Genomic DNA, 22,060 nt, shown 5'->3' on the forward strand with positions numbered 1-22,060 from the left:
GTCAGTCCGAGCATTTCCATAGAGAGCCACTTTGCATCAGCAGCACCATGCTCCAGTGCTCTGGGAGAGTTTATAGTCCTGAGAGTTGAACACTGGATGACTGACAGCTGTCCTTCATGACAACAGAAGCCCCAGAAATCCTCCTCATCAAAAACATGACTCTGATCTCCGTCCTCATCTGGACTCTCCTCTGCTGCTGCTTCACAGGTAAAGTCCAGAGAATCAAACTCCTCTCCTCTATGAACATCCGTCCCTCTGAAATGAAGCCGACTAAACCGTGATGCTGCTTTATGTTTTTGTCTCTGTATCCTCAGAGTCCAGAGGTCAGGTCACAGTGACTCAGCCTGGAGCAGTGAGCTCTGCTCGGGGAGCCTCCGTCTCCATCAGCTGTAGGACCAGTCAAGATGTTTATGTAGGAACTGAGAATTGGAACAGAGGGAAAAAGTATTTGCACTGGTACCAACATAGAGATGGAGAAGCTCCTAAACTGCTCATTTACTGGGGTAATGGACGAGCATCAGGGATTTCAGGTCGTTTTTCAGGCAGTGGATCAAACTCTGACTTCACTCTGACCATCAGTGGAGTTGAGGCTGAGGATGCAGCAGTTTATTACTGTCAGAGTTATCATTGGATCAACAGTCAGCTTGTGTTCACACAGTGAAAAAGCGTCGCACAAAAACCTCCCTCAGTCAGACTGAACAGAAACTTAACTGACTGCTGCAGCTGGAAGCTAATGCAGAGACTGATACAGTTCACTGAAGACACACACACACACACACACACACACACACACACACACACACATAGCTTTAATTGTGTCTCTAGCAGATTTCCTCCTTACGGTCAAACAGTCCACCTCAACAACCTGAAAGTTTCCTAAAATGAAGAGAACAGTTCCAGTGAAGAAGCCCAATCAGAACATTCAAATCACAACAACAGCAGAGTCAGCTCCACTGATGTACAGACACTAACCAAAATCACCGTGTATATATATATATATATATATATATAACATCAACATCCACACATCACATTGACATATCTCAGGACACTGAAGCTCCATATCTGCAAAACAACAAATGTTTTCTGTGGCAGAAACACTGACTCTGTTATAAATATAATGTAATCTGGGAGACAATTCATACAGAACACGTCACTGAACAAACTGTCCTTTCAAACTTGATACTTATAAACCCATCAAAAGAGTTGTCTCTATATAAAACGATAGTCTTTTGGTCAAATGAAAGTTTTTTGATTTAAACAACTAACAACTGGCCTTTATTCATTGGTTCACTTTCATTAACAAGACCCTTCTGGGCAGATCACCACCTTACTTATGTCACCTGCTGCAGCCAAAGTCCATCACATACAATACCTGGTCCTCACTTCACATTCAATGAAGCATTCACTAATCTAACTCACCACTGCAAAGCTCTGCAAAAGATTTTTAAACAGGACAAACTCATTTCCATTTCATCTTTTAAAACCACCATCTCATCCTTGTTCACCGACATATGCAGTTGTTTTTCCACATAATTTCCCAGCTAAAGATTTGTAAGGTTTCTCCTTTTCTTATTCACCCATGTACCTGTGCACTTCTCTCGTTTCATGTGTTGACTGCTGTCTGTTGTATTTAAACTGTATGTCTAATATATTTTACTCCCTAGCCCTCCTTCCCTTCCCCTAAGTGGCTTTGTGAGACCACCATTGTAAATAAGAACCTGCTCTTAATGACATGCCTGTAACAAAGTTTAAATGAAAATGTTCCTCTGAGATTTGTCCTCGTTACAGTAAAATTGTAGTTTGATATACTGCATTTACTGCATATTTTTAATAGGATTTATAATATTCACACCTGATTTTACTGCCACAATGACATGTGAAGAGACATGGCCCAAACATTTTTCAGAGGTATACAAGTCCCACTTCAATTTAGTGCTTGTTATTCCCTATAAATTGTAGCCTCAGAGGAGGAACAGTGATCGGGTTAAATGCATAACTTCTATTTAATAACTTAAAACAGCCAGGAAGAAAGTCTAAAATATTAAAAGATAGAGGAAAGGCATGTAAGAAAAATGTTTGAATTAACGGAAAGCAAATGATTAATGAATAAAGTGCTGTGTAAACACTTGTTAGTTTGAATACTGTATTTTTGATAGTGTAAAACCTTTATATGCTGTTAGATATTGTAAATATGTTTTTTCACATTAAAATAAAACTTAAAGTCTTACATTTTCATCATAAAATGTAGAATTTGCTTGATGGGCCACCAAATAGTGTATCTACTGTACACTTCACTATTTTATCTTGAGCATTAGCATCAAGAAAAAGGCCTCTGCTCACTGATTTAAAACTCTTAAACATTGTTATGTTCCAGGAAGAGTAGAAAACTGCCTGTCATCATGTGTTTTCCCTTTGGTTTTTTCTTTCTCTTCCCCATCCTGTTTTCCCTCCAGGTGAGAACGCTGATTACTTTCCACCTGTGCAGCAGGTAAAGCAGGATTGGTTCCTTCGGGCTCGTCCAATCAGCAGTCAAGGCAGTCAATAAAAGGAGCACACCTGAGACGACTTTAGTCTCTCTGATCTCTTTGCTGGTTGACCTGTGGCAGTTTTGTTAAAACTTTAACCTTGTCTGTAGTTGGAGGTTGAGGACTTTAGGTTAGTTGGGGTACCCTAAACATTTTATAAGTGGCTTTAACTGTGGATAGATACACCAGGTTTAGTGGTCGGTGTATATAAATAATAAATAAATACTTTAATGTTCACTTCTACGACTCTGTCACTCATTTTCAATTGTCGTGTTCTGTCCATCAAAGGGCGACGTAACAAACATGTTTGAGTACAGCTATGATGTTTGGACATTATGTCATCATGTCATCTTGATATAAACACCACTTGATTCAAAACGGGTGTGAGTCCCAAGACAAAGCTCCACTATCAATTACATCAGCATGTTGACATCAAATTATTTACAATATACAACATAGAAATCTGAGGTATCAGCTTCATGTCACTTAATGTGGATGCAACCCAATACGTCAACACGGAGAACCAACATAATGTGAAAACAGCTGGTAGAGATCATTTATTTCTTGATGCCAGTAGACTCTTTGTAAGAGATCTGAGGCAGCAGTGAGGAGGAAACAGCGTGACATGTTGAGGACAGCTACAGTTCACTGACTCTTTGTGTTTGCATATGTGTCCTGCCTCTCTGCTCCCAGCCGTTAAGAGGCCAGTGTTGATCAGTGGCTGTCCAGGCCTTTCAGAGACACTGACCCGCCAGCAGCACAATGATGATGTCACTGACTCTACTGCTGGCCACCCTGGGGCTCTTCGTTCAGGGTGAGAGTCTTTTCTGAAAACTTTGCTTCAGGATGCAACCAGGTTCACCACAATGATGTTCTGCTATGATGGAGAAACACTGGAACAAGCAGCATTTACCTTCTTCCATCTGTTCTCCATGTTAAAGAAATGACACTCTTCTGTTTGGATGTTGATCATCTTTCTCTAAGCTGGATTTGTCTCAATAACCCTTCTGCATCTTTTTCATGTTTTCAGGTTCATCAGGACAAATCATCCTGACTCAGTCTCCTGGATCTCAGTCTGTTGTTCCAGGACAGACTGTCTCTATCAGATGTAAAACCAGTACAAGTGTTAGCTATCTCCATTGGTACCATCAGAAATCTGGAGAAGCTCCTAAACTCCTGATTTATTTAGCTACAACCCGTCAGTCTGGAGTTTCAGATCGTTTTACTGGAAGTGGTTCTGGGACTGACTTCACTCTGACCATCAGAGGAGTCGAGGCTAAAGATTCAGGAGTTTACTACTGTCAGCAGGCTGACAGCTTCCCACTCACACAGTGATACAACGTCGTACAAAAACCTCCCTCAGCTGGAGAGGAACTGATCTGACTCAACAGCTGCACTGGAACTAAAACAACAGAAGCTTTGACTAAACTAAAATATATTTAATAATAATTGACTTTAAACATTTTAACACTAAATATACTTTATCTAACTAGAAGTTATACTGTCATTTATTTCATTAAAACAGGGTTTGAAAACACATGAACAATAAAACTGCATATATTATTTACTTATTTTATATCTTACTACTTTTTCATAGAAACTCAAACATACTCATTGTTGAAATAAATTACAAAATGTTATTTATTTCATGTTGTATAATCAGTAATCATGTCTATGACATATTTTAGTCATGTGTAGTTATTTTCTTTTGTCTTCTCTTTACTTGTAATGTACATATTTCCAGAGATTGAACTGCAGATCACACTCATTTTATTTCTCTCTATGCTGATGATGTCGTGATTTTTATTTCAGATTTAGAAAATATTCATCAAAATTGTTGTAGTTTGTTTAAATAATAATGAATGTTCTTTAGAGACTTACAGTTTTTTCCAACTGCTTATACACAAAATCTTTTCATGTCACACGATTTTTGGAACCTCTCACTCAAAGTGCAAAACTACACAGCAAATCTCAAAAACCATGAGCCATTTCTCAGCCTTTCACTCAGTTTTCAATCACATAAAACACTTTTTTCAAAACATTACACACAATTCTCTACCTAAGACACAAACATCTAACAGGAAGTGACTTTTCTTTTCTAAACACAACCAATGAAAATGCTACATTTAATTACCAGGGCACACACACACTCCTCACATGTGCAAACACATTATGTCATAACTGAACACTAACCAATCACTGCTTTAGTATAGGCCTATACATAGGTCAAAGGTCAGATTTCCTGTTTTGAAAAATGGATGCCAATAATAGACAGAGCAAGGGGAGTAGGAGGAAGAGATGTGACAACAACGAGGAGGAGGAAGAGGAGGAGGAGCAAGAGGAAGGAGAGCCATCTCTGATGAGATCAGGGCCACACTTATTCATCATGTGATCAACCACGGATTGGATGAATGAGAGAAGCCCATCTGCATGCAACTATCTAATGACTATTTCAGTATTACAAATCAATCAGACTTTGTTTTTCCCAAACTGTATACAATTACCCCCCCCCCCCCGACACACAAGCACGCACAAACACACACATACACACAAACACACATACATTTGGTTTAAATATCTTTGTACTTTTGTTTTCTTGTATACAACACTGCGCTACTCTTACAAACGTGATGTTTTGCACAATCAATATTTTCAGTTTTACTGTAACATTGCAGCAGATTACTTTCTCTCCAGAACATTGTAAATGTAGATATAAGCCTATGAAAGACAAAAGAGATTTAGATTTAGAGCAACATTGTGTACATGGTATATCCAAAAATGTACTACTATGAAAAAAGTGTTTCTCATTTGATGCAAATGCTTCATTTTGAGATGTGTTAACGGTATTTTGAATGCAGTGTTTCATTTTGAAGGAGATGTGAGGCATTTTGACATTTTGTGTGTGCAGTTTTGGGAATTGTGTGTAGAGTTTTGAAAAAAGGAGCCATAGTTTTGAAAACGTGTAAGCAAATAAAACTGTGAAGCAAATAACATATTACAGTCCTTACTATTAACACACTTCAGTCATGAGAGATGATTGGATGATTTATCATTGAAATATTCTGACCATGAGTTTTGTTCCAAAGGTTTATCATTATAGACATTGTTTTATATAATCCCATACTGTCTTTCTACAGTCACCATGGAGAAATTAAAACATGTTTGTTGGATCAGTTTGTCTTCAGGATTTCATAAAGTCAGTGACAACATTAAGAAAAGATGTAATAAGACACTTTGATAATAATTAACAGGAAAACAACAGATTTTATGAATACGTCTTTATTATCTGGAAACACTGAAATAATACTGAAACATTGCAACAAGCTGGTAAATATGTCTGTTGAAACAGGTGAAATGAAAGCCAGAGCTAGTTGCAGAATGCAGAGTGAGAGCAGTGTCAGAGTAAAACCAGTAGCAGAGTCCCTGCCAGTGAGTCAGCTCAGGACTGGGAACACTGGTCTCTCCTCAGTGTCTCTGAGAGCGGAGTCTGGGAGCCCTGGGTGGCCTCACAGGTCACAGAGCCCACCTTCTCCCACTGGTCTGCAGGGAGCCTCAGGGTGCTGCTCCAGCTGTATTTGCCGTCCTTCTCCAGCACCCCGGGGCTCCTGCTCTCCTCCCAGCTGCTGCTGCTGCTGCTGCCGTCCACCTTCCAGGCCAGACTCCAGTCTGAGGGGAAGCCCTTGTTGGCCAGGCACATGAGCGTGGCCTTCCCCTGCTGCAGCTCTTCACTGGAGGGGGGCAGCACCGTCAGGGTGGGGCGCACATCACCTATAGAACAGAGTTAAAAAATATTCTACGTAAGTCAAAACGCCCCAAACGACAAAATAAGCGACAAAAATGTTGAAAAAAATGCCATAAATGTCAAATACAGCAACTTAAACGTGGAAAGAGCATAATATGTCTAAAAAAGTGTCAAAGATGTCGACAAAGGCTACAAAAATGTCCCAAAGAACGAAGAAAAGGTGGAATAAAAAAAAATCAATGCAACAAAAAATGCTTAAATGTTCAGTTAGAGACGCACATCACCTAGGAGACACCAATCAGCTTAGAACGGTATTTCCCAAATCGGGTTAGGGGTACTAGGGGTACGAGACATTTAAAACAAAACTGTTAAAACAAAAGTATCAGTTATGCATAATCCCTAAAATTATTATACTATGAATGATGAATGAAATTAGTGATGGATTCAGTGTTTTTCAGTTATAAGGTTATTGTTTAGTAAATCCAACACTGATGGTGCAGCGTTGTACTAACTCTGTATATAGCCGTTTTTCTACCAAAAAGCTTTGTGCTGGTCAGTGGGTACTTGGCTGAAAAGAGATTTCAAAGAGGGTTCATTACTGAAACCAGTTAGAGAACAACTGGCTTAGAGGACAGGGAGCACACAGCTGTCAATCAAACACCAGCAACTCAGACACCTTTACTGTGTGAGAGAGGGTTATCTTTCCTTTAAGGAGTCTCTGTCAGATGGTTGTTCTGCTCCACCAGTCACTTACTCACACATTGTTTCACTTCCCTTTAACAAACCTCTCATGCATATCAGCACAGAAAGAGTCCTCATATGACCCAAAATACATCAAACTGCACTGGACATAAAAGAGATACCAGAGAAAATCTTTTTCTGAAGAAAACAATACAATACAGTTTGAATACTTATTCCGTCATCTATGATTTTGTTCAAAGTCCAGGTACATTTATACAAAAATGTTTACTGTCTGAACTCTCAGAAAGGCAAAAGGTAATCAGATCCACTTTTAAAGGACATTATCAGCTAAAAACAACTGACGACCATGTTTTAAATGTTCATACGACAGATTTAAAAGTCTCAGAAAACTGTCAAAGTTATTTCAAACTGAGGTAAGAAGACAATCAGAGAAATGATGAGATCAGATATTTCAGCTTCATTCTCACTGTTTTAAACAATTTAGGAGAAATGAAGAATCAAACTGAGTCTGTAAAGTGATGTATATCAGTCCAATGGGAGTTTACATCTACTGCAAATGTTCAGACACTGAAATCAAACCTTTAGCTGATGATACGATATTCAATATTTGAGCAGAAACTTACTTCCAACATCCAGTCTGGTTCCTCCACCAAAAGTCCACCACAGTGATACAAACTGACTGAGTCGTCGTACAAAAACCTCTCACTGTAGAGAGACACGGCTCTCTGACTTTGTCTGAGAAAAACCTAAACTACAAGTCCTCAAGTTTCTGTCGTCTAAAATCTGATTACAAGATTTCTCCTGCCAATCAAACACTTACAGTGTTTTCATTCGTCATTTAAATATCAAATAAAAAACTGTACTTTGATTGTTGGTAGAACAATGTTGAAAAATCATGAAAAATTATGTAAAATCAGATATTTCAGCTTTTAGAGAGTTAGATGTCTGAAGAAGACAAAAACATTGCTCATGAATTAATGAAATACATCAAAAATTTGAACTTACATCCAACATCCAGTCTGGTTCCTCCACCGAACGTGTACCACAGTGATACAAACTGATTGAGCCGTCGTACAAAAACCTCTCACTGTAGAGAGACACGGCTCTCTGACTTTGAACACAACAAAATCAACAAACACACTTCCTGTTTTTTTAAGGATTAACTATTTCACATTATATGTATCAAACACTTTGACAATTGTTCTTAATTAATCACATATTTATAGATTTATTGTTACATTTGTCTGAAAGTACAATTGATCCCTGCAACAATAAATGAAACCAGACAGAAAATGTTTTAGAAAGTAACATATCCACAATTAGTGTTGAATCCACATTAAAATGCTCCCTGACACATTATGAATCAATCCTCTGATAAAGTGATTGATCCGTAGAGAAACAGCATCCTCAGAGTAATCCAAGTCCCTGTTGGAGTCAGTCCGAGCATTTCCATAGAGAGCCACTTTGCATCAGCAGCACCATGCTCCAGTGCTCTGGGAGAGTTTATAGTCCTGAGAGTTGAACACTGGATGACTGACAGCTGTCCTTCATGACAACAGAAGCCCCAGAAATCCTCCTCATCAAAAACATGACTCTGATCTCCGTCCTCATCTGGACTCTCCTCTGCTGCTGCTTCACAGGTAAAGTCCAGAGAATCAAACTCCTCTCCTCTATGAACATCCGTCCCTCTGAAATGAAGCCGACTAAACCGTGATGCTGCTTTATGTTTTTGTCTCTGTATCCTCAGAGTCCAGAGGTCAGGTCACAGTGACTCAGCCTGGAGCAGTGAGCTCTGCTCGGGGAGCCTCCGTCTCCATCAGCTGTAGGACCAGTCAAGATGTTTGCCGTAGCAACCGATTCAAGTTGGGGTCCGAATGTTGGAAAAAAATTTGTTTACTGGTACCAACAGAGAGATGGAGAAGCTCCTAAACCACTCATTTACTTTGTTAATGAGCGAGCATCAGGGATTTCAGATCGTTTTTCAGGCAGTGGATCAAACTCTGACTTCACTCTGACCATCAGTGGAGTTGAGGCTGAAGATGCAGCAGTTTATTACTGTCAGAGTTATCATAGTAAGCATGTGTTCACACAGTGAAAAAGCGTCGTACAAAAACCCCCCTCAGTCAGACTGAACAGAAACTGAACTGACTGCTGCAGCTGGAAGCTACTGCAGAGACTGATACAGTTCACTGAAGACACACACACACACACACACACACACACACACACACACACACACACCATTCATTAATTATTAATCAGATTTTAGATTTCTTTCTAAAGGTCAAACGGTCCACCTCAACAACCTGAAAGTTTCCTCAAATGAAGAGAACAGTTCCAGTGAAGAAGCCCAATCAGAACATTCAAATCACAACAACAGCAGAGTCAGCTCCACTGATGTACAGACACTAACCAAAATCACCGTATATATATAACATCAACATCCACACATCACATTGAAATATCTCAGGACACTGAAGCTCCATATCTGCAAAACAACAAATGTTTTCTGTGGCAGAAACACTGACGCTGTCATAAACATAATGTAATCTGGGAGACAATTCATACAGAACACGTCACTGAACAAACTGTCCTTTCATACTTGATACTTATAAACCCATCAAAAGAGTTGTCTCTATATAGAACGATAGTCTTTTGGTCAAATGAAAGTTTTTTGATTTAAACAAGTAACAAGTTTGAGGCCTTTATTCATTGGTTCACTTTCATTAACAAGACCCTTCTGGGCAGATCACCACCTTACTTATGTCACCTGCTGCAGCCAAAGTCCATCACATACAATACCTTGTCCTCACGTCATATTCAGTTATTGATGATTTTCAATTCACTTCAAATCACTTTAGTCATCGCCAGGGGGCAATTAAATGACACAAAGAGCAGCATATTCCTAGCCTGGATGCCAGCCGAACTTAGCCCCGCTCACAACATTCGAGGTCGGGAAGTTCGGTCTGGACTTGATCCGTTGAGGAGCAATTAGGCCCGAACAAGATCTGTTCGGACCAATCATATTGTGAGGGCGGGCTTTATACGATGATGGACAGATACAGTAACGTCTCTCTCACATACACACACACACACACACAGCTGATGGTGTCGCTGCGACTCAGCTGTTCAAGTCACAGAGGCTGGTTTTAGAACGTAAGAGGCTTCACCTGTTTCAAGGGCCAATAGAGAAGTCAGCTGGTAAAGTCAGCTACAAACTGTAGAAATGAAATGGTCAATAATCCATTTCATTTCTACGTTACAAACAGCTTCACGAAATGGCAGCGTTTTAGACGGAGGTAGCGTTATGTGGTGGAGCGAGATAGAGAGAGAGAGACTGAAGAGAGAGAGAGCGCCCAGCGGCGTTAGGACAAAGCCGTGAATCAGAGAAATAAAACGTGTTTTCGCTGATTCATCTCTAGAAATGCAACTGTAGCAAGCATCTCACTATCGCTAACGTTCTCCACATTCATATTCAGACAAAACAAATTATATATCCAGCTTCAAAAAGTCTAAAAGTCGGGAGTTAGGACCGAAGTGCATTGTGCAAAGAGTGTTTGCTATGGAGACAATACACGGTGTTGAGTTCTGTTGACAGTTGAGTTGAGCTCCGTTGCTCTGATTGGTTGTAGGTCTATCCAATGAGTGCAGAGGGATTTTCTTTCCTGGTTCGTGAAAGTGACTCAGCCTGGAGCAGTTCTGCTCGGGGAGCCCCCGTCTCCATCAGCTGTAGGACCAGTCAAGATGTCGTAGCAAACTGGTCTGATGGGAGTCCGAATGTTGGGAAAACAAGTTTTTTACTGGTACCAACAGAGAGATGGAGAAGCTCCTAAACCACTCATTTACTTTGTTAATGAGCGAGCATCAGGGATTCAGGTCGTTTTTCAGGCAGTGGATCAAACTCTGACTTCACTCTGACCATCAGTGGAGTTGAGGCTGGAGATGCAGCAGTTTATTACTGTCAGAGTTATCATTGGATCAACAGTCAGCTTGTGATCACACAGTGAAAAAGCATCGCACAAAAACCTCCCTCAGTCAGACTGAACAGAAACTGAACTGACTGCTGCAGCTGGAAGCTACTGCAGAGACTGATACAGTTTACTGAAGACACACACACACACACACACACACACACACACACACACACACACACACACACACACACACACAGTTTCCCTCCTAACAGTCCACCAACCTGAAAGTTTCTGTGGTCTTTTAACCCCCCTATTTAGCATTTAGAAGCAGTAATAAAACAATTAGATTTAAGGACAATCTAGAGTCTATTTATATACTGTGTGTGTGTGTATATATATATATATATATATATATATATATATATATATATACATATACACTGTATATATGCCACTCTGTTGTTATAAGCCCCTATATGAATATCTTGTTAGTTTTAAGCAATTTCTAGCCTTCTTGCATTTTGTGTACTATTTATTAATACTGCTTATAAAACGTTTATACTCATAATTAATATAAAATATATTAGACATTGATTTCTATAATACATGTTCTGTTTGCTGAACATAACATCATTCATATAGCCTATATATTTATATTATTTTTCATATAGTTATTGCCTCATTTGTCTATTTCAGGATGTATATCATAGGCATAGTTATTTATTTTATTCCAGGAGTTATAAAAATAAATGTCACAATAAATGACTATACCATACTATAAAATTAAATGTTATACTAGCTCGGGGAAATCATATGTGGTGAGCCCCATGGCTCAATTTTAGGCCCCTTCTTTATCTTCTGTTTTATTTAAAACTGCTTTATGCTGTAACTTGAGAGACATACAATCTTAACAGCTCAACTAAACCTTTGGCTTTTTGTGTTAATATACTGCCCTCTAGTGTTAGATATCAGCAACTACAGTGTGAGTTTCCTTGGTCTTCACAGAAGGAAAGAAGACACAGCTTAATCTGAATTACTTTAAAATATCATAGCACTTGTGTTATTTTGTGTATATAAGGTTTGTTGAGAAACTACCACCGGTAAAATACATCTATTAAATCTTTTATAACGGAGGAGTTAAATATGTCAGACCTGAACTACATGATCTCAAGCCAAATGATGCATGTGAAAAATAGATTTTGTGAATTATTGGTCAAATAAGTCTCGAAACAGGAGGTGAGACCTGGAGGTCGAAGGCTGGCGTAAAGTAAGTAGATTTTAGAAAAGAAGACACCAGTTAGACCAGTGGTTCTCAAGTTTTTTTCAATATTATCCCCCCTTTGAACAGTATTTTTTTTAAGCCATGTACCAGCGTGAATCATTTTTGGTATGTCTGTGATTGGCTGTCTAACGTTACACGTCGTAGAGACGCACAGTAAAAAACTCTACGTTACACAGAGACGGCTCGCGTAGTAGGAGCTGGAAAATAAATACAAAGATTTGTGCTGTAATGTGTAATGTTGTCATTTCTTTCATCATTTAGGAACCAATATCGAAGTCAGGGTATTGGTACCAGTATCGAAATTTTTTGAACGATACCCAGCTCTAGTTGTTTATTAGGTGGGTAAAGATTCTCTTAGTTTGTCACGACGTAAGTGTTTTCAACTGCTGTTTCATCATCTGTTTTTGATCCTGCTGCCTGTATTATAATGTCTGAAAGTGCGCAACTTTAAGCAGAGAGTAAGGAGACGTTGCGTTGTATTTTTCTGTTGGCTAATATGTAAAGTGCCCTGCTGATATTATTAATTAACTTTGTGTAGTTTGCTCAGATTAAACTTAAAAAGGAAGGAAGGAAACTTGTATTTGTTATGAGAGATTGTGGTTTTCTTTTTCTTTCCTCTTTTGTTTGGAAGTAAATATATTAATCCATTCGAGCATTGACATTTTGTTTATTTATGTACCTTTGTGCTGTTTAAACAGATTGGTCTTATGTTATCTGATAATGTACTTAAAGGAGCCATTCATATAATATTTCTTATTTTATAAAAAAAAATATTCTCAGCATTTCTGCATTCATTGGATAAAAAAACAAACTGGCATTTGTAATGATTCTTAAGGTCTTAACAGAAGGAAAGAAGACACAGCTTAATCTGAATTACTTTAAAATATCATAGCACTTGTGTTATTTTTGTGTATATAAGGTTTGTTGAGAAACTACCACCGGTAAAATACATCTATTAAATCTTTTTATAACGGAGGAGTTAAATATGTCAGACCTGAACTACATGATCTCAAGCCAAATGATGCATGTGAAAAAATAGATTTTGTGAATTATTGGTCAAATAAGTCTCAAACAGGAGGTGAGACCTGGAGGTCGAAGGCTGACGTAGGGAAGAAAGGCAAGAATAGGTCAAAACAAACGACAAAACCTTCAAAAAAAAGGTGACAAACTTCAGAAACAGCGACAAAAACTTTGAAAAAAGCGACAAACTTGGAGAAAAAAGAAAGTAGAAGTAACTACAGCCTTGTAACTGAAAAACATTTTGCAAAAAATCTCCCGTAACCCCTGCAGTCCCCCCAAAATACACCTAGGGAGACACGTACCCCATTTGAGAAACTGGTTTAGATGTTATATATTGTGCCAAGCACACATGAGACAATATGTGCTACCAAGACCAACAGGCCATCTAATGGCGCTTACCCTTATAGAGTATTGGTGGAATTAGTTTTTGACTGTCATGATTCTACACACTCCGACACAGTAGGTGGCAGTATGCACCTTTAAAGTGGGTTTGCGAGCTGCCAATAAACATGTGTTCCCTATGAGTTCCACTCCTTCAGTCCCATAGTTAGTCAGATACAACCGGAGGGAAGCACCAGAGCCCATATGTATTCTTCATGGCCCCACAGTGTCCAGATAAACCTGTCTGAATGGACTCTGTGCTGTTCCCTTAATCTGAAAACGTCTCTAGAAGTAGTTGGACCCGAATGTAATCTATAGCAAAACCACAGCGCATGTCAGAGTGAGCAAACAGTTGTTAACGGAGTGTGTCTGGAGGAAAACTTTAGTAAAAATGTCTAAAGTTCAAATGCTGAGAGCTTTTGTGAACCAGCGATTAACTGCGGCTGCTGAAGAGATATGTGAGCTGTTTGAAAGAAGGATAGCAGAGTACGAGGAGGAACTTGAGGTCCGTTCAAAAGAGACCCACCAACAACAGAAACTACTGGACGCTGTTTTCAACCCTGAAGTCTGGTTACACAGAGCATATATATATATATATGTATGTATATGTAAAAGTATATATATATGTATATATATATGTGTATATATATATGTGTATGTGTACATATATATATGTATATATGTGTATATATATATATATATATATATATATATATATGTGTGTGTGTGTGTGTATATATATATATGTGTGTGTGTGTGTGTGTGTATATATTAGGGCTGTCAATCAATTAAAAAATGTAATCTAATTAATTACATATTCTGTGATTAATTAATCGAAATTAATCGCATACATAATTAACGGTGCCTGGACCGATACTTTTTAAGAAAGTAAAAAAAGAAAAGAAAAAAAAGAAAAGGTACTAAACAACAGTTGGTGACATTAAAGAACGGCTTGTTTATTGCTAAGGCCATATGGTCAACATTAAATGATTTAATAATAATGTAATAACTATAACAATAACTTATTTCACTAGTAAATTGCTGTTGAACGACAAAAACAACAACCAGATGGGAAAAGGACATTTACAATAACTTCAAATGCACCATGAGGCTGTAGTTTACCAGTTTCATTGAACGCACCCGCCTGTGTTGTTTCTCCGACGGCAGCTGCAGATTGTTACATCCCGGTGTTGAATCCTCTACAGTAAAACACAGTCACACTTTACACCGTTTAGCGTTAGCTGTCAGCATTTTAACCGTGTTTAATCCAGCTACTAGCTAGCGGTAGGCTAACGTTAGCTGCTGTCGAGTGTAGTGTTAACTAGCTAGCGGTAGGCTAACGTTAGCTGCTGTTGAGTATAGTGTTAACTAGCGTCACATGCAGCGGTGTTTGTGTTTCCTGTAACGTCTGTTTCAGAGCAGCAGAGAGAAGTGCAGACATATCAGTGGCACCAGATTTTTCGTCTGTAAAGAAATTTTGCTAAGGATCTGGAGTCACACATGATGACTCATACAGGAGAAACTCCTTTCAGATGCTCAGTCTGTGGCAAAGATTCCGCCTGAATGCGACTTTTAAAGTTACACATTAATACTACACAGGAGAGAATCCTTTCAGCCAGCAGTTTATGGAAAAGATGTGGGCCGCAAAAAACATCTGAAGATACACGAGGATTCACACAGGAGTAAAAATCAATTGTTCAGTTTGTAGTCAAACACAAACTAACCACCATTTTCCACCAGGTATGTCTGCGCTTCATCTGAGCATCTTGCTGCCTGACTTGCAGATTATATTGGCTCTACTTTTGACTTTACAGAACAATCCTGTGTTTATTGAGCTATTATCTACCTTCCATTCCAAGCACTCCTGTAGTTAAACTCCATGCCTTCTCTTTTCTGGCATTGTCTCTTTAAAAAGGATCTGTGATGTCTTGTGTTTTTTCCATCTCTAAGATGAATCTCTCGTCCGTGGTGTTGTAAAGGAGGGGGGACTGGATGCTCTCGCTGTTCCACTTTTTAGGGCTGGGTACCGAATGTAATGCTCTTTAGGCAGCGACCAAATTGCCTCTAAATTATCGAGTATCGAAAAATGCCTCGTCATTCGATACTAAATTTCAATCTCATCAGTGTCAGTGAGCCAATAAGTAATTAGTAATGTAAAATAGTAAAATACTAGCACGCAGCATGCTTCTACCAAGATCAGATAATGTCTGTGATTGGCTGTCTAACGTTACACGTCGTAGAGACGCACAGTAAAAAACTCTACGTTACACAGAGACGGCTCGCGTAGTAGGAGCTGGAAAATAAATACAAAGATTTTGTGCTGTAATGTGTAATGTTGTCATTTTCTTTCATCATTTATTTGGGCGCACCGCCCAGGTAGATAACATCCAAATGACATTTTATTTTCCCCAATCAACAATGTATTTTTTACAGCGCACAAAGACCAGCGTCCTCCCAGAGCCGTATATTAGACAGAGTGTGGCCAACTACGGATTCGAATGTTCTGAGCTATCCCGTTGCGATTGGTTCCGAGGTGGTCACATATTTCGTGGACTCCATGTTGGATACCAACATTCATCTGATTCCCATTGGCATAGTGCAGGGAATAGTGGAAACATGTAATAATTTTTTTTTAAATGACATAAATCACTGAAAAAATGCCCAACTGTTTGCGTGTTTGGCTGCAATGGCTACTCATTTTTGTGTGAGGTAAATGTCAATTTTTCTCTTCGACTTAATAACAAATTACATAGGACAAATGTAGTAACACCATCGTTAATGTGTACCATGCTGTCAAAGTGCTAACACTGCTTTAGAAATGAATGAAGTTTGAAGTTAGCCGAGCCTTATGCTAGCATTAGCTTTTTCGCTAGCACTCATGTTTCGTATGTTTGTAGCGCAAGTAAGTTACTGAATGCCCTTCTGTATTTGGCCTGTCTTACTCCCCTGACGTGGTCACTCACTACAATGGGCATTTTTAAGAGGCCCATTTACGATATAGAAGGTAAATATACACTGGAATATTTCCACAAGGGCCTTTCACATATTGACAAACGTTGACAATAACATATATATGCCTGTTTTTGGTGAAAATAAGTGATTTATTTCAAGATACCATATTCACACCATAGCGTTACACTGTGGAGTCATCTGACGATGGTATCCAATATGGCACCCAGGATTTGAGTTGGTCAAACTCTCTCTAATATACGGCTCTACGTCCTCCAGCCTCCCCCCCTCGTGAAGTCGTGCTCTACGTGCATGACAGCGTCAACATTGCACTTCAGGCTCAGAGGCTATCGTTGGTTGTAGCATGCTGCTGCTAATGGTCTTGTCGTGGGATTCTCCTCCACTCCATATCTTTATAATGGAGTTAACCGGAGCTAACTGCTAACGGAGCAAATCGTTGCTAACTGAGCCTTCAGTTCCCGTTATCTGTGCCCGAATCCATCAACTGTATTTATGGACTCGAGCCCGAATAAAACCCCAATTATGATTAACTTTGTGTAGTTTGCTCAGATTAAACTTAAAAAGGAAGGAAGGAAACTTGTATTTGTTATGAGAGATTGTGGTTTTCTTTTTCTTTCCTCTTTTGTTTGGAAGTAAATATATTAATCCATTCGAGCATTGACATTTTGTTTATTTATGTACCTTTGTGCTGTTTAAACAGATTGGTCTTATGTTATCTGATAATGTACTTAAAGGAGCCATTCATATAATATTTCTTATTTTATAAAAAAAAATATTCTCAGCATTTCTGCATTCATTGGATAAAAAAACAAACTGGCATTTGTAATGATTCTTAAGGTCTTAACATTTGAAGATTGAACTATTAGTTTTACACTTGACCCTTTGTGCAATCAACCTTGAAAGTACAATCTTACAACAGCAAGAATGACGTAGAAATACAGTAGGTTCAACTAAGCCAAACTACAAAGAGCCACATGCAAGTGCATTTTTATCTATCTTATCTATATCCTCGACCTTCCACTTCCAGGACTTCCCCGTTGCCTGTCCTTCTTTTCGGCCGAATGTCCGTCACCTTCCTCTTTCTTTGTGTTGGCGTTGTAACCTCCGGTGGATTTTTGAGGACTATGGTTAACTGATCCTCAGATCTCTGCAGGGTAAATCCAGACAGCTAGCTAGACTATCTGTCCAATCTGAGTTTTCTTTTGCACGACTAAAACAACTTTTGAACGTACACGTTCCACCAAAACAAGTTATATCTCTAACCTGGCCTGGGAACACCTCGGGATCCCCCAGTCGGAGTTGGTTAATGTGGCCTGGGAAAGGGACGTTTGGGGTCCCCTGCTGGAGCTGCTACCCCCGCGACCCGACCCCGGATAAGCGGACAAAGATGGATGGATGGACGTTCCACCAAAACAAGTTCCTTCCTGAGACTATTCTGCAGAGGCACCGTGGCTCCATCTGGCGCTTAGCACCGCCCAAGACGATTGTGATGGGTTTAAAGAAATGCCAATAAACCAGAGCACATTTTTCTCCCATCCCGGAATGCTGTGGGGACTAGCAGGACCTTCCTCTGCAGCGCTGTGGAGGAAGGTCTGGCAACAAGAGACTATGGTGAACTTTTTTAGCTTTCCACATAAAGAGAGTGGCGATAGTAAAATCTGTTCTATCTCCACTCTCTGTGAGGTTGGAAGGGGAAAAATCAACTACTTAGCACAAAAAGTAAGGAGACACGAACCTACGCCGGAGCCGTAAGTAGATTTTACGCAGAAGTATAAATCAAGCTTCACGCACAGCCCTTACCCGTCCTTCACACAGTTGCTAGTAGCCAAGGAGGACACAGAGGATTAAAAAAGCATGGACTCTTCAGAAGAGGTAATTATCTTCACTCGAGATTCACGACACAATCTTCTGAACATAGTCATACTGAGAAACACAGAGAGGGTTATGTGGAGCTGATAGTCTTAAAGGGACATTTCACCGCTGGAAAGATGAATATGTCATTTATGTAGTAGAAATGTGAAATCAGAAAATACTGTCATAGGTATGGAGCAGATAGAGAGCCGTTTTGATGATGTCTCATGTTATATTGCTCCATGTATGTCTATTAAACTTTAGCTAAACTTTAAAAAAACAATCGTAGATCCAATCGTAATCGCAATATCTGGCAGAACAATCGCGATTACATTTTTTCCTTTAATTGTTCAGCCCTATACTACACTATCAATTATGTTTCATAATTAAATTAACTATAACCAATGTTACCAGATCAATAACTAGCAAACGTTGAAGGATTTTGGAGGTCTCGTAGCAGAAGAGGATGGCAAGATTCAATTTTGTACAAAGTTACATAGACAGCTTGTATATTCCAAACCTTTTATTCACAAAATGAATGAAGCAAAAGTAAAACACAATATCTAACTAAACTTGAAGATCTAAGCTAAAAGGGGCAAACGAACGTGTGTCAGTGTTTCCCATACATTGGTTTTATTTGGGCGCACCGCCCAGGTAGATAACATCCAAATGACATTTTATTTTCCCCAATCAACAATGTATTTTTTACAGCGCACAAAGACCAGCGTCCTCCCAGAGCCGTATATTAGACAGAGTGTGGCCAACTACGGATTCGAATGTTCTGAGCTATCCCGTTGCGATTGGTTCCGAGGTGGTCACATATTTCGTGGACTCCATGTTGGATACCAACATTCATCTGATTCCCATTGGCATAGTGCAGGGAATAGTGGAAACATGTAATAATTTTTTTTTAAATGACATAAATCACTGAAAAAATGCCCAACTGTTTGCGTGTTTGGCTGCAATGGCTACTCATTTTTGTGTGAGGTAAATGTCAATTTTTCTCTTCGACTTAATAACAAATTACATAGGACAAATGTAGTAACACCATCGTTAATGTGTACCATGCTGTCAAAGTGCTAACACTGCTTTAGAAATGAATGAAGTTTGAAGTTAGCCGAGCCTTATGCTAGCATTAGCTTTTTCGCTAGCACTCATGTTTCGTATGTTTGTAGCGCAAGTAAGTTACTGAATGCCCTTCTGTATTTGGCCTGTCTTACTCCCCTGACGTGGTCACTCACTACAATGGGCATTTTTTAAGAGGCCCATTTACGATATAGAAGGTAAATATACACTGGAATATTTCCACAAGGGCCTTTCACATATTGACAAACGTTGACAATAACATATATATGCCTGTTTTTGGTGAAAATAAGTGATTTATTTCAAGATACCATATTCACACCATAGCGTTACACTGTGGAGTCATCTGACGATGGTATCCAATATGGCACCCAGGATTTGAGTTGGTCAAACTCTCTCTAATATACGGCTCTACGTCCTCCAGCCTCCCCCCCTCGTGAAGTCGTGCTCTACGTGCATGACAGCGTCAACATTGCACTTCAGGCTCAGAGGCTATCGTTGGTTGTAGCATGCTGCTGCTAATGGTCTTGTCGTGGGATTCTCCTCCACTCCATATCTTTATAATGGAGTTAACCGGAGCTAACTGCTAACGGAGCAAATCGTTGCTAACTGAGCCTTCAGTTCCCGTTATCTGTGCCCGAATCCATCAACTGTATTTATGGACTCGAGCCCGAATAAAACCCCAGATTTCATTAAGTTGGCTGTACAAGTTTTAAACTAACGTTATAACTCAAAGTTGTTTGAATGAGATGGGTCTTAATGAGTGCAACAAGGACATGTAGCTACAGTAGCCTACAAAACGGTGTGTTTACGATCCCCAAAACACAGAATAAAACACTTTAAAAATGAACAATAATCTAACAAAAATGTTTTTAACTTTAGATAGCCTTAGTTTTATATGATATAACAGGAATTAGGAGGAGACAGTGTTCCATCCATCCATCCATCTTCATCCGCTTATCCGGGGTCGGGTCGCGGGGGTAGCAGCTCCAGCAGGGGATCCCAAACTTCCCTTTCCCGGGCCACATTAACCAGTCTCGATCAGATCCCTATGTTCCCAGGCCAGGTTAGAGATATAATCCCTCCACTCTAGTCCTGGTCTCCCGTGGCCTCCTCCCAGCTGGACGCCCCTCCACCTAGTCCCGTCTTCCCGAGGCCTCTCCCAGCTGACGTGCCTGAACACTCCCTAGGGAGGCGCCCCAGGGGCATCCTTACCAGATGCCCGAATCACCATTCAACTGCCTCGACGCAGCGAGCAGCGATCTCAGCTCACGGATAACTGAGCTTCACCCTATCTCTAAGGGAGACGCCAGCTACCCTCCCAGGAAACCCTATTTCGCCGCTTGTACCCTGGTTCTTGTTCTTTCGCTCGTGACTCAGCCTTCATGACCATAGGTGAGGGTAGGAACAAAACTGACCGGTAGATTGAGAGCTTTGCCTTCTGGCTCAGCTCTCTTTTCGCCACAACGGTGGAGCTGAATGTAATACCACCATCAGCCATCTCTGATCACCCTCCCGCTCCATTGTCCCCTCACTCGCGAACAAGACCCCAAGGTACTTTGAACTCCTTCACTTGGGGTAAGGACTCATTCTACCTGAGAAGGCACTCCATCGGTTTCCTGCTGAGAACCATGGCCTCCGATTTAGAGGTGCTGATCCTCATCCCAGCCGCTTCACACTCGGGTTGCGAACCGATCCAGTGAGTGCTGAAGGTCACAGGCCGATGATGCCAGACCATCATCTGCAAAAAGCAGCGATGAGATCCCCAGCCCACCGAACTGTAACCCCTCTCCACCCCGATCACGCCGACATCCTGTCCATAAATACTACAAACAGGATTGGTGACAAAGCTTGTTCCTGGCGGAGGCCAATCCTCGCCTGAAACGAGTCCGATTTACTGCCGAGAACCTGACACAGTTTCGCGGTCGTACAGAGATTGATGGCCCTGAGAAGGGACCTCACCCCGTACTCCCGCAGCACTCCTACAGCACTTCCCGGGCACCCGGTCATACGCCTTTCTCCAGATCCACAAAACACATGTAGACCGGTTAAGTATACTCCCAGGCTCCTCCAGGATCTCATAGAGAAGATCTGGTCCGTTGTTCCACCACCAGGACGGAATCCGCATTGTTCCTCTTCAACCTGAGATTCGACTATCGACCGAACCCTCCTTTCCAGCACCTTGGAGTAGACTTTACCGGGGAGGCTGAGAAGTGTGATACCCCAAAAATGTTTTTAACTTTAGATAGCCTTAGTTTTATATGATATAACAGGAATTAGGAGGAGACAGTGTTGAGATTTTTAATAACATGTAACTTTCTGTATGGATCATAGTATTAAGGTTAAGTTACATATAATAGCTTATTTGCGCTCCAGGTATTTTATCTGCTGAACCGTAACATTTGACCAACCAGATTTAATTGACAAAGCACATCATGGCTACACTTATCTAGATCATCTTTTAGTCTGATATGTTTAATATGTAGCCTAAATGGTTATTTCGAAAGTATCTGTTAATGTTATGTAGCCTAGTCATTGTTTTCAATAAATAGTTCATAAACCGCTTGACTAGTTTTTACTGAACCCA

The 22,060-nt window shown here is 40.0% G+C and overlaps 1 pseudogene and 1 gene segment (V, D, J or C); one reads left to right on the plus strand and one right to left on the minus strand.

The window, feature by feature from the left end:
- The first annotated feature begins 3,234 nt into the window (after window positions 1–3,234).
- LOC144536977 (immunoglobulin kappa variable 2-28-like) lies at window positions 3,235–5,698 on the plus strand. The segment is given in 2 exon segments: window positions 3,235–3,342; window positions 3,559–5,698. Coding segments are annotated over 2 exon segments (357 nt in total).
- Window positions 5,699–5,791: 93 nt separating this feature from the next.
- On the minus strand, window positions 5,792–8,063 carry LOC144536978 (Ig kappa-b4 chain C region pseudogene; annotated as a pseudogene). Of its 2 annotated transcripts, none has more exons than XR_013503796.1 (2): window positions 7,978–8,063; window positions 5,792–6,296 (listed from the first exon to the last, which is right to left on the minus strand). The product of XR_013503796.1 is annotated as an Ig kappa-b4 chain C region pseudogene, transcript variant X1 (transcript). The 2 variants fall into 2 exon arrangements; XR_013503797.1 differs by lacking the exon at window positions 7,978–8,063 and adding an exon at window positions 7,596–7,685.
- Window positions 8,064–22,060: the final 13,997 nt, after the last annotated feature.

This window comes from Sander vitreus, chromosome 22, assembly GCF_031162955.1.
Source record: "Sander vitreus isolate 19-12246 chromosome 22, sanVit1, whole genome shotgun sequence".
In the NCBI taxonomy this organism is placed as follows: domain Eukaryota; kingdom Metazoa; phylum Chordata; class Actinopteri; order Perciformes; family Percidae; genus Sander; species Sander vitreus.